The sequence below is a fragment of the Limulus polyphemus genome, unplaced genomic scaffold, assembly GCF_000517525.1.
Source record: "Limulus polyphemus unplaced genomic scaffold, Limulus_polyphemus-2.1.2 Scaffold2379, whole genome shotgun sequence".
NCBI classification, from domain to species: Eukaryota; Metazoa; Arthropoda; class Merostomata; order Xiphosura; family Limulidae; genus Limulus; species Limulus polyphemus.
Window position 1 is genome coordinate 173,658 of NW_013667989.1, and position 12,932 is coordinate 186,589.

A 12,932-nucleotide genomic window follows, 5' to 3' on the forward strand; every position below is an offset into this window, starting at 1 on the left:
CACCGCCAACTCTTGGGCTACTCTTTTACCAACGAATAGTGGGATTGACCGTCACATTATAACGCCCCCACGGCTGAAAGGGCGAGCATGTTTGGTGCGACAGGGATTCGAACCCGCAACCCTCTGATTGCGAGTCGAGTGCCTTAACCACCTGGCCATGCCGGGCCGATTTAGGAGTAAGCATATTCTTAAAAAGCCCCCCAGTGGTACAGCGGTATGTCTGCGGACTTACAACGCTAGAATCTGGGTTTCGATACCCGTGGTGGGCAGAGCACAGATAGCCCATTGTGTAGCTTTGTGCTTAATTACAAACAAACAAACTTCTTAGAAAAACCTTAAGTACATAATATTGTATAGAGATGGAATATTCTGTTATATTCCAAATTTGCTATTTCATTATGCATTCCAATTAGATATTTTATTGAAACATTGGGTATAAATGATTATTATATTTTGATTTTGCAATAAAGAAACTACTACTGTATGTCTAAATTGCATATTTTTTTCGACGTTTTAGTTTTCATTATTATTTTTTTAATTTGGCTGTCGTACTTTTGTATATTGATTTATACTGATAAAATCACTCTCATGACGTCTGGTACATTCGATAATCAATAATTGATATAGCCTTATGCTGAATTGCAGAAAAATACAATATCATTCCATCTTCTCTCTCTCTTAAGAGTTTTATTTGTCAAAACAAAAGTGATATAATGACATAAATAAAGTAATATCAGTCAGAAGTTGGGAAAAATATACATGTAAAAACTTGATCTAAACAATAGTATATCAACACTTTTATGTGGAATTTCTACTTACCATGTACTGTAACAAGGCCACAGTTCTTGTAAATTGAAAGCTTCATTTTTGCTGCAATATACATCATTAATTACATGTACATATTTACCATAGAAGACATGATAATAATTTTATATTCCCCTGTGCGCTTACAAAAACGTATATATATATAAATGAAAGTTTATTTATAAGACTCTTGTCTCAGCCCAGGTTAATGTTTTTAATAATTTTATATTCCCCTGTGCGCTTACAAAAACGTATATATATAAATGAAAGTTTATTTATAAGACTCTTGTCTCAGCCCAGGTTAATATTTTTAATAATTTTATATTCCCCTGTGCACTTACAAAAACGTATATATATAAAGAAAGTTTATTTATGAGACTCTTGTCTCAGCCCAGGTTAATGTTTTTGGGGTTATTGTATGTAGGTAAGTAATATTATGTTAATAATCCTTACCCATTCTTATTCGTAAATGACTTAAATCAAATTCGTAATAACTACAAATCACTTAATTTAGTTCACATCGTGACAGTTGTTGTGCATACAATTGATAATATAAATAGCGCCTTCAACACTACTATGTCTGTTGCATCTCAGCCGGCTTCATGAACGCTGACATTTTTTAATTCACTAAAGGAATCCAATACTTGCCTTAAAGGGCCAACTTTGATTCAATATGGTTAATTAACGACATACTTTCTGAAGGGGGAGTAATACTTCAGTATGGTTAACGACATACTTCCTCAAGGGGAAGTAATACTTCAGTATCTTTAACGACATACTTCCTCAAGGGGAAGTAATACTTCCGTATCTTTAACGACATACTTTCTGAAGGAGAAGTAAAACTTCAGCATGGTTAACGGCATACTTCTTCATGGGGAAGTAACACTTCAATATGGTTAACGACCTTGAAAACAGTGTTGGGATTTACAGCTTTCAGTTTGATGCCTCCGTTAGCATATTGTTCAACATATTTCACGAATATTCAATCTCAATACAATTAAAACATAATACTTTGTAAACGAGCTAATGTTTTCTTTTCAATGACAAAGAAATATGAATAAGCTATGGCTACCGAACAAAAATACGTTTCAGAACTATCGAAAAACGATAGTTACATATATAGTTTTTTTTTATCAAGATATTAATTTCGAATGTATAATACTTACTATACTAAATGTATACGAAACATAGTTTGAAAAGAATAGCATTTGTTTTTGTTTGTTGTTAAGCACAAAGCCACTAAATGGGCTATCTGTGCTGTGCCAACCATGGGTATCGAAACCCGGTTTTGAGCGTTATAAACCTATAGACTTATCGCTGAACCACTGGGGGGGGGGATAAAACTTCTTGAAGAATGATTAGAACAAACACACAGATTTGTCAAGTAAGTTCAGTTAGCGTTCATAAAATTAAGAATACAACTTTATTACATGTAACCATGTAAATGATCTTATACGAAGATTATTTGAGATTATCAGAGATACAGTAAAATCAAAATTATCAGACTACATATATATGTGTATCGTCAGTGATGTATTACGTGTGGGCTAGGGTAAGGAGATCCTAACAATATTCTTCTTGCTCCAAGCTCCAAAATTTAAAGGCTGGCCACTGATGGTGACCATGCAATGTCTATAACCACCTAATTTTTCTTTTTAAATTCTCAGTTTAAGTAAATATTACAAAATGAATTAATATCCACAAAATCTAACAATAAATTATATTATATATATATATATATACCTGACATATAGTAATATTTATGTTGTTGTAAGTACTAAATTGCTAGTACACTGAAATGTATAAAATAAATAAAATTTATTTATAAGTACCTTTTCCACTCAGCACATCCTTAGCTTTGTACTTCAGGGGTTTTGTAGGAGACGTTATAGATAATACACCAGATTTCTGTCGTCTTATTCTTCCGGTAGGGGGCAGACCCATTCCTTGTCTTTTCACCTCTTCCAGAAGTTTGGAATCAGTTTCCGAGCATGTGGAAAATTCACTACTGTGGTCATCATCCATAGATTCTTCTTTGTCGACATTCTCCAATACATCCATAGGAGGAGTCTTTTCCCAACCTATGGGAGATGTTCTGCTGGAAAGAGTGCCTGTAGTGGTTGAATGTGAAGAATCTCCCTCCATATTGCTCCTTCCACTGGCTCCCTCTTGCGTTACGGAATGATTCTCAGGTGCTTTAGCAACAGCCCGTGGTTCGGCTGGTAGTTTGTCTTCACTGTGACTGCAGTCTGCAGATAGCAACAAACTGGGTAAAGATCTGTAGCTTTTGAGGTGCTTCTTCTCCAGATCCTTGCCTTTCAGATCATCATCATTATTACAACTTTTAAACTCTTTTGTAGAACATTCATCTGTAAGTTCTTTGTTTTTTGTACCACCAACCATAGTACATCGACTTTCAGGATATACCTGAGTTCCAGAGTTAATGTTTTCATCTATAAAAATTTCTTTTTCTGAAGTTCGCAAAGCACCACAATCCTCTAAAAGACGCTCAAACGTAGCGTGAAGTACGGAACTTTCACAAAAGCTCTTCGACATTTCTTGAGAAATAGGTTTTCGTCTCTCATCCCGACTAAATAAGTAAATAGCTTTTTCGTTTTTGTGTCCAGCTTTGTTAGTATTAAAGGGTTGTGACCTCAAACATTGATTATTGGTCTTAAAAGTGTGAATCTCAGCTACGTTTTCATTTCCGCTATTGCAAGCTTTTGTCTTGTTAGTTGATCGTGTTATAACGACTCTGTCTGTAAAATAATCACATACTTCCGTGGCAGTGCCAGAAGGTTTTGATATCAAAAAAGTTTCACACGCCTGTTTCGTTTTGGAGTCATTATTATTTTGATTTAATTCTTCAGTGGGAATTTCTAACACACAGTCCAAACTAGTTGATGGTGACACAGTTTTAGGTAGTTCATTACTCGCGTTGCTGTTACAGACGATATTATTTTGACTCTTTCTTTGATTTGGCCTTTTTCTTTGGTGTTTCTGATTACAAATGTTTTCATAAGTATATGACGTGTCTTTTTCCTTCACAATTAAATCAGTCAGGGACTTGGTTCTTCTTGGAGTATTTATAACCGGGCCCACACTGAAAGAAAGCAATTCTTCAATGCTTTCTTTCACAGCTTTTTCAACTACACAGCTGATGTCGTCGTTAGCGTAAATACTTTCTCCTTTCTCGTGACGAAAGGAAACATTATTGGAATATGTTTTGTTACCTTTAAGGTTATGTACTGTAGAATATTTTATTTTCGTGCATCTATTATCCTCATATTCGGTCAAAGAAGTGTCGCAATCGTACCAAGCCTTTTTTGAATCGCGTTTGTCCGAAGATACAACCGAAAGTTGTTTTTCTGATGCGTGAGATTTATTTTCCAGGTCTACACATTTGTCGGTTTGACTAATTGCTGGTGTCACTTTCGAACTGAATAAAGCTGACTTGTTTCCTTTATTAACACCTATATTTATTTCATCCTTTTGCATGGGATATTGAGGGTGTTTGTCATTTATTTTGGTATAGTTTCCATGATTTAATTGACTTGTTGAATCAGGAAAACTAGCGCCCTCTACTAGGCGGGTAACACACGATTCACAGCTACAGTTAATGCTGTCTTCATCGTCAGCCAAAGTTGCATTATCCTCCTCAACATCTCGGAGCATTTGTAGAACTTTCCATCCCTTGGGAAGCGTACGTGTAGTCACTGTATTCCGTTGTAAACTTTGTGATTTTCTTCGGCAAGATTTGACATTAATTATTTTATGCTTTTCTTCATCGTTTTGTTTATCGAAATTAGTTCCATTGACACTCTGGAGAGTTTTTCGAAATGTTGAAGGTGGTTTATGTTTCATTCCATAAAGACATTCAGAGCAAATGGTTTTTAACACATCCGAAACGTAGGGTTGATATCTGTTGTCACTCTGAGCACTAATACATTGATTTGATGTTACAGGTTGAAGGACAACAAATCTTCTGGCGTCTGAATTCGCTGGTAAACTTCTGAAGGAAGGGATCTTTGTTTGATTAGTGTGTTGAGAAAGTTTCGTTGAACAAGAAACGTTTTCTTTATCTTTTTGCTGACACTTCTTAATAGATTTCTTAACTTCCTGGTGTTCAGTGTTTGTTTTACATACTTGTTTGTCACATATCTTCTTGAAGTTATTGGTACCTTCCATTCGTCGTTGTACATTAGTCGCTGCTTCGCAGTTTTTTTTACTTCGTTCTTTACATTTTTTACAGCTTACCTTTTCTTTTTTTGACACATTTTCCTCTTGCACGATGGTTGATTCCATTAATACCGGAAGTGGAATGTTTGTCCTCCTCCCTACTTCTAAGGCTGTGGATGTTCGAGGAAGAAACTTTGAAGTGATGTGACTTTTTTCGGATTTTTGTAGCTTAGATTGAGGAAGTTTGTGATTTGTTAGATCTCCGCCAGTAGTAGTAGCTGCGAGCGCTTTATCGGATACAACTTGTGAACAATTAGAATTTTCAGTTAGAAAAAATCTATTTGATTTCAAAGCTGAAATATTTTTTGATGTTTGGAATATGTGTGGATATCTGATACCAATATTTTCCTTGTCGTCTGACATTCTACCTGCAACTGTGGGGTGATCACAACGTTTTACACGATTTTGACAATACTTAGACTTCATGGACTCATCTTTACATCGTGTGTTGTATGCACCGCTGATTGCCTGCTCCTTCTTGGGAACTGATTTTGTGAAACCAAAACGGGCTGAAGAACTAGATTTCCAGGAATAAAAACTGCACTGTGAAACTTTATCCAACAATGAGCTTATGGAAGATTCGCTTGCGCTTAATTTGGACCGTGATTTCTTGGTGTAACTAAGGGGATATGGGAAAGTCTCACCAGTTGCTTTTTCCTGATTTTGTGCACTAGACAGTTTATGTTGAGGTCTATTGCAGTTTTGACTGTTTTTATAAGTGTTAAGTGTTACGTTCTGAGCCACGGAACAGTCTTCCAACACCCGTTTTTCAGATCGTTTGACAGTGCTTGGAATTCTTGATGCTCCAATAAGAGAAACAGATTTTGATGTAGGAGATCGAAGAGGATTTTCTTGAAAATGGTGATTCTTCCTGGTAATTCCTGGTAAACGCACCCAAAAAGGAACCTTTGATCTCTTGGCTTGTAGAGTTGTTTCTATTTTCGTACGATTGTGATCCTCCATTGCTAGTAGTTATTTCTCACTTGTTTTACTAGAGTTTATAATAAAACGTACCTGAAAGGGAGAAATATCACAGAAAAATAGACCATAAACACCAAACACTTGCAAACTTGAGAAAAAACACCTGTTGTGTTGTATACTATCTTCTCGTTTAAATGTAGGCAACGTGATGAAAGTCAGTATGTCTAAAATGTTCAGTTCTTATTAGCTTCTGATCAAAGAAAGCTACCTACACAGGTAAGAGCTAAAAAATCATCCCAGTAATAAATATAACTAACTTGATATACCGTTCTTATGTTTTTACTTACAATTATCATAATGCATTGTTTCATCAGCTGGGTACCCTTCGCTGTTAACGATATTTTCGGCCGTAATCCCATTAATATCTAACGATGCTCGGGCAGCTTAAAATATTTAATTTAGTCATAAACCCACATATTAAGCTAATAATGCAAAATAACCCTTCTGATAAAAACATGTTATAATAATAAATAGTAAAAAAATAGATTTATTAAACCTGTTATTGATAATGAATGTAATAATAAAGAGAGAAAACAGTTCAACTTACTTATAACATAGAGTTTTCTTTCAATTAAAATAAATATCTAACCTTTTTAGGGTAATTTTATCTATGACTATGAACTGTGTAGACATTTCAAGTAAAAAAAGTAATGATGAAGAATAATATTACAAAAAAGCAAAGCCATAACTCGAAAAGGTTATATGGACATTAAAGTGATGACTACGATATCAGATGATAAAATGTGGTGATGTCAACTGAATAAGATAATATTTATAATTTATCTACATGATAGTAACTGTATTGTTGTCATTAACCTTTGTGCGTGTTTTGTTTGTTTATAATTAAGCATAAAGCTACACAATGGGCTATCTGTGCTCTGCCCATCACGAGTATCGAAACCCGGATTCTAGCATTATAAGTCCGCAGACATACCGCTGTGCCACTGGGAGCTTATGTGTTTTAAATAATGTATTTGCAAAAGTGATTGTAAATATATTTTTGTGTATATTTTTCATTTAATATATATCTGACAATATTTATGAATTATAAAGTTATCTGACAAAAATCGGAGCTTCAATGAATTTCATTATACTATTACGACAGCGGAAGTCACGTGACGCTACTAACACGCCACTCGCTTCTAGACATAACGGATTATAGCGTTTGTTATAGCGCGACTGTGGAAATTAAGTGTATTGCAAAGTTGTATTCAGAAAGAATAAACCAGTTTTATTTAAGAAAGGACTTGTGTCGCTAAAGTTTCGCCGGAACGAAATTTACGGAAAAATTAACTAACGAACGGAGACGTAACAATACCATTTCTCTCTAACACATTCAACAAGTTTATTTTCTTTATGAGAACTGATTATTTCAGTTACTCGCGAAAAACGTCTTTAATTTCGCGCTGATAGGTTAGAGGTAAGGCAGCTAATCAACAGCACCCACCGCCAAGTCTTGGGCTACTCTAATCAAATAATGGGATTATATCGTCTCTCTTATAACGCGTCCAAGACCCGAAAGTGTGGAGCGCGGTTACGATACACGAATCATACGCTCTCTGATTGACAGTCTGGCACTCTTTAGAAGGAAACAAGATGGAAAGCCTAAAGCAAGATGAATTATTCTTTTCTGGTTTTGTTTGTTTGTTTTTGTAATTTAATTATTAAAGCAGTTCCATTCTATATTAATTTAAGGTTAGTATTAACTGTTCCTTTCTGTAATGATACACTTCTTTAACTACGGAAAATATTCGGATATTTGTAGAACTTTTAAAGGACGTGCTGTAAGTTTCATCAGCTTATCTGTATCAGGAACATTTAAGAAAGAGAACTTTACATGATTTTAAAGACACATAAATGAAGTTCTCCCACTTATATTCATGTAAAGCTTAGTTATAATTTCAACCTCTGATTAAGATGAGCTGATACAACTCTTAATTAATATTCTCAGCTAGCTAAGATGTTATTCTTGGTATGCATGACATAATGTGAACTGATATATTTTATACTGCAATTTATACCACTAAAAGAAAAACGCACAATAAATAACACATCTAGCGGAAGAATCGAAAAACCTTTTATATTTTCGCAACGAAGCGAGTTTATTTTCAGGCCGTGAGAGGTCAGCTCAAGTAAAACCAAATCGTACGTGTTTTTTGAAACACTTTGTTTTAACATTGTGAAGAACCTACACTGACGACTAAATTACACGCTCGCAAATGTCACTAATTCTCCAAACCCTCATTTTTGAAGGTTTTATTCCTTCTTCCTCCTCGCTAGAAATAGCAAAACGCATATCAGGACTTCAACTTCTAACCTTCTATAGTGAATTGACAAACAACGATTTATAACGTAATGAAAATTACGTTATGTGAGAACATACTACAATACCTGAAGAAGACAGACTAATATTGTGTTATATCTCTTTCTTTGTCAGTTTACTGTTGGATTAGCATAATGTACTTCCGTACTCAAGTTTCTAACCTTCTGACAAGCTCTATCCGTCGACTACGTAGAGGCGGCATTCATCATAAGCCAACCACTCACGCGCCTACCTTAACCTTAGTCGGTTAAATGTAGGCTACACTTTAATATGTCATCCTACAACCGCTTCTGCAGGATTTATACAGCTTTTATTTTCGATAGACTTATCTTTAATTCTTACAGATGTATCCTACTCTTTCATTGAAACTGGACATTCTCCACACACCGTTTATTGAATATTTTCATGTTACACTGATCTTGCAACTAAACGCATAAAACAATTATTCACAAAGCTGAACATTAACAGCGAAAGGTATCTTCGGAGATCACTTTCACTTAAAGTGCCGAATTATCACGAACTAAATTCCATTCTCCCAAAGAATACGCGGTATGTCTTTCTTCTTCATCAACTTCACGTCTTCTTGCTAGACCAATCCAACTCTCCTGTATAAGAGGAAGAAAATTTCCGTTCCAAAAAGCATGTCTACTCAATAAACCAGCCAAGCCTCACAAATTCTAGATCCAAAAATCCACATGCCTTTTGTTCCAGTTATGTTTTCAAACAAGAACACTCAAACTACTATCAAAACAAGACAAATCCTGAAGAAGAATCCAAGTGCTTCTGAAGACGAAGATATAATCCCGTAATGATGCGACATCTAAGTTATAAAATACCCCCGAAAAAAATCTACCCTAACCTGGAAGTCCTCCTCACTAATTTCTACTCAGACAACTTCTGAAGACGAAGATATATTCCCTGCAACATTTTGGTTAGAAAATACTCCCAAAAAATCCATCCTAACCTGGAAGTCCTATTCATTAATATCTGCAAATCTAGGTTAATTCACCATTACAAACATGTTCTCATCAAACTGATTAACTTCTCAAATTACCTTGATCACCACGCATTGAAGTACAGAGTAATATGCTAGCCATAAATTATTTTTCCTACGTCATGGAGGTAGGAAGAGGTCTAGGCTGAACCTGACCCTCCCACGTCACCAAACATTGACACAGAAAGAGCGAATGAAAGAGAATAAACACTGGCTTACTTATGGGAATAAATAAATATGTATGTATATATATATATAATAAACTAGGAAGTACATAAAAAATAAAGACAAAATATGTATAGCACATTATTGTATTACATTACACTTTTTTTCATTTCTGTAACATATATAAATTGGAATTAAAGTACGGTAACAAAGTAATATTTAGATATATAACAAATAAATACTTTGACTGCACTGACATCGTATCCAAAAGAAAAAAAATCATAGTAATAATTTGTGTCTTACTGTACTCGTATCAACTGTAGGAATTATGCCTCCGTTTTGAGAGGTAATACTCTGTGCTTAGTCTTACACCCCGTAAAGCACACTTTGATGTTTGACGGAACCTTCGCAACACAAATAAGTCTTTCATGACTTACCTTTCGATTAAAACCATACTTGCATAATATTATTTGCTATAAAATATCCCTTAATAATACTGCAAACTGTTCATTCTGTGATTATAAAGCACCATAGATAATGGTTAAATATTTAAATACAGCTTACTATATAGTTCAAACCGTTTTACCTGCCTGCTCTCGTAGTTTACGCGCTCAAGGTTTGAAATTTCTTTTAAAAGTCTCAGATGCTACAATTGGTTAACGCTAACGCTCCCCAATTGACCTTGGCGTACCGCGCGTTCCATACAGCCTTAACAGATGAAGCCTAACGGCCCAGACGCTTAAGGCATTCTGGTACGTCGCTTTTCTAGGTTCAATATCTAAGGAAACGTTGCAGAATGAAACTATATATATATATATATATATATACTATGAGAAACTAAACCTGTAAAAAGATAAACGGAGAAGCATTAAAAATACACTAATATTGAATAACTACAATGGAATTGAGAGATATTTCCTTTATTTAATAATATAAATATCCCTTTGTAAACTGCCCTTTCCCTGAATTTTATTTCCTTTTACTTGCTTATCGTGACATTCAACAGGATTTTCACTTTTTTAGTTACTATTTATTGCCATCGATATAATTAATATGAATGTTCGTATATATATGTACCTTGGCGGGAAGGGCGTGGATAGCTCCTTCGTTGAAGATTTTGTTGTTGTTTCTTGTATACTTCACAGATGAGTGATTGTAAGTCTAATTTGCTCATGTGCGCCTATATCTGAAGCGATTTTATTTGTTTTAACCTGGATTTAAAAGTAAAAAGACAACGAAAAATCATGATTTTTTTATAAATCACCGGTTAATGAAATATATTCGATGAAATGCGATATTTTATTATTGTTCTTTTCAAAATAAAACATACAAGCCGTTAAGCTTGTTCTTAAGTTTATGAACACGCGTAATTTATAGTAATTTTTTGCATTGAGTTTAATTAATCCAATGTGTATTTCTGGTTATTCATAGTATTAACTAAACAGTTTTTTGTTATTTTTTTGAATAGTAATAACTACATTGATCAAATATGAAAGGCATGGTACACGAAACTTTACATATGACAATTCTGTTTCGGCAATCTCGCTAAGCAGGTCCAATCTCATTAGGTGTTCTTGGGATAAAGGACGAAAACATAGCTAACAGCGATGGTGCCCAATTTTTGTCATAATTGTCATGGGAGCTTTTTTGTAGTTTGCCTGTTACTAATAATTAAAGTTTTTTATTATTTATTATAACTGTTTAGGTAAAAGTTATTACATAGTTGTATGCCCCAGAAGTTCAGAACTGAATGAAACAAATTGTATAAAACAAACTGATAAGGAGTTCATAATATCATAAATCAATAGACAAGAAAACTAAAGCCTTTTCAATCATGAACGATATTTTCGGCTTTTTCTATATAGGATTTTCAGAACTTGATTGACAGGTTACGTCATTTTAATAAAAGTTATTTGTAAAAATTGTTCAAAAAGATATGTTAAGAAAACAAGTTAAAAAGCGATTGATAGTTAAACCATGCCTTAAGTTAACTTACGTGTGGCCGGTGTAAATTCCACCGTTTTAAGATAACATACAAATTTGTAGCTTAACTTCAACCCATTTACTACCATGACACAACAATAAAATATCAAATACATCATTAAGTTCATTTATAAATTTGGGTGGGGTAACTTTTAAAGCACTTTATATAATACATTTCTCAACATTCTATGTGACATTTATCTAAGAAGTACAGAAATGTTTTATATATATATATATATATATAAAGAAACGAAAATAAAAGATTCGATTTCAAAAAGAAAAGAAGGAAACCATGACAATTATAATATGACAAATGCTATTTGGCCTTTATTTATTTAGTCTTCGGAGAGTCTGGTATAATTTTAGTAGAATATGTTTCATTTGTGTGGTATCTCGAGGATTCCCAGCAAAGCAGAGAAGGCCAAGCCCACAAAAACAGGAGATTCGTGAATCTCTTATTTAGGGTTTTGTGAAGAGTGGGCTACAAAGAATGAGACAGGATACGCAGATATACACAAGGAACCAATATTTGAATTAAATCTTGAAAGTTTAAAGAAAAACAAACAACAAAGTATTAGTACCCAATGAAGGGCAAATGATCATGACTTGCAATAGCAGAGGCGTCCCTCGGCGCTGGCACACGGGGCCCGTGTCCCTATTCTACTTAACAGTACTCCGAATCCCCAGTTGGGGTCTTCAAAAATCCGAATAAAAAACCATATTCGATATCATACTGAAACTCTGAAAATTCCCACGCATGTGGGCCCTAGCCCCGAATATTATATGTTCCTAGCGATGCCTCTGAGCAAGAGCAATGAAAACGTTATTAAATAACTGGCTCTTGCTATAGCATGTGCCCCCTTCTCGTAACATGGGTTAGCATATGAAAATAAGATAATTACAAACAGTAAGTATCCCCAAGTTAAAATATAACACATTAAGTTTAACTCTCCATTCAACCTTACAAAGTAACAATGATAAGAACACATACTTTAAATTATAACTTAGATGCTACTATCCTGTGAAACAAGTTGTATATTATTGGCTCACTAGTGAACTTAAACAGATACTTAAAACTTAAGTAGATGTTACGTATCTGCTCGTTTGTTAATTTCCGGTATAAATTCCTTCCGAGGAACTTCAGCGATACAAGTCCTTTATTAATTAAAACTAGTTTATTCTTTCTACATATAACTTTATAATACACAGAATTTCCACAGTCAATATGTTTGCAATCTCGATAACAAAACACACACTTTATATTACCGTCACTACCGCTTGCTTGACTCAATTATCTGTCTCTATATCTATCTATCTGCAATTCCTCTCTCCGCTTTATTTGCCGGGCTTATATACAAAAAAAAGGGTGCCTGGGACAGACTAGAGTTGCCAGGAAAATTCATGATCCTTTGAGAATATCATCACGTGTTACCAGCGTCACGT

General features: G+C 34.4%; 1 protein-coding gene across 1 annotated transcript in view; it reads right to left on the reverse strand.

Annotated features, from left to right (window-relative positions):
- Positions 1-3,077, reverse strand: part of LOC106466785 — a 14,946-nt gene extending 11,869 nt beyond the window's left edge. The window contains exons 1-2 of the mRNA XM_013927088.2: positions 2,637-3,077; positions 820-870 (exon numbers count right to left, since the gene is read on the reverse strand). Coding sequence (XP_013782542.1) covers positions 820-870; positions 2,637-2,949 — 364 coding nt within the window. The 5' untranslated portion in view covers positions 2,950-3,077. The remainder of the gene's footprint in view (positions 1-819; positions 871-2,636) is intronic.
- Between the last annotated feature and the right edge of the window lie 9,855 nt (positions 3,078-12,932).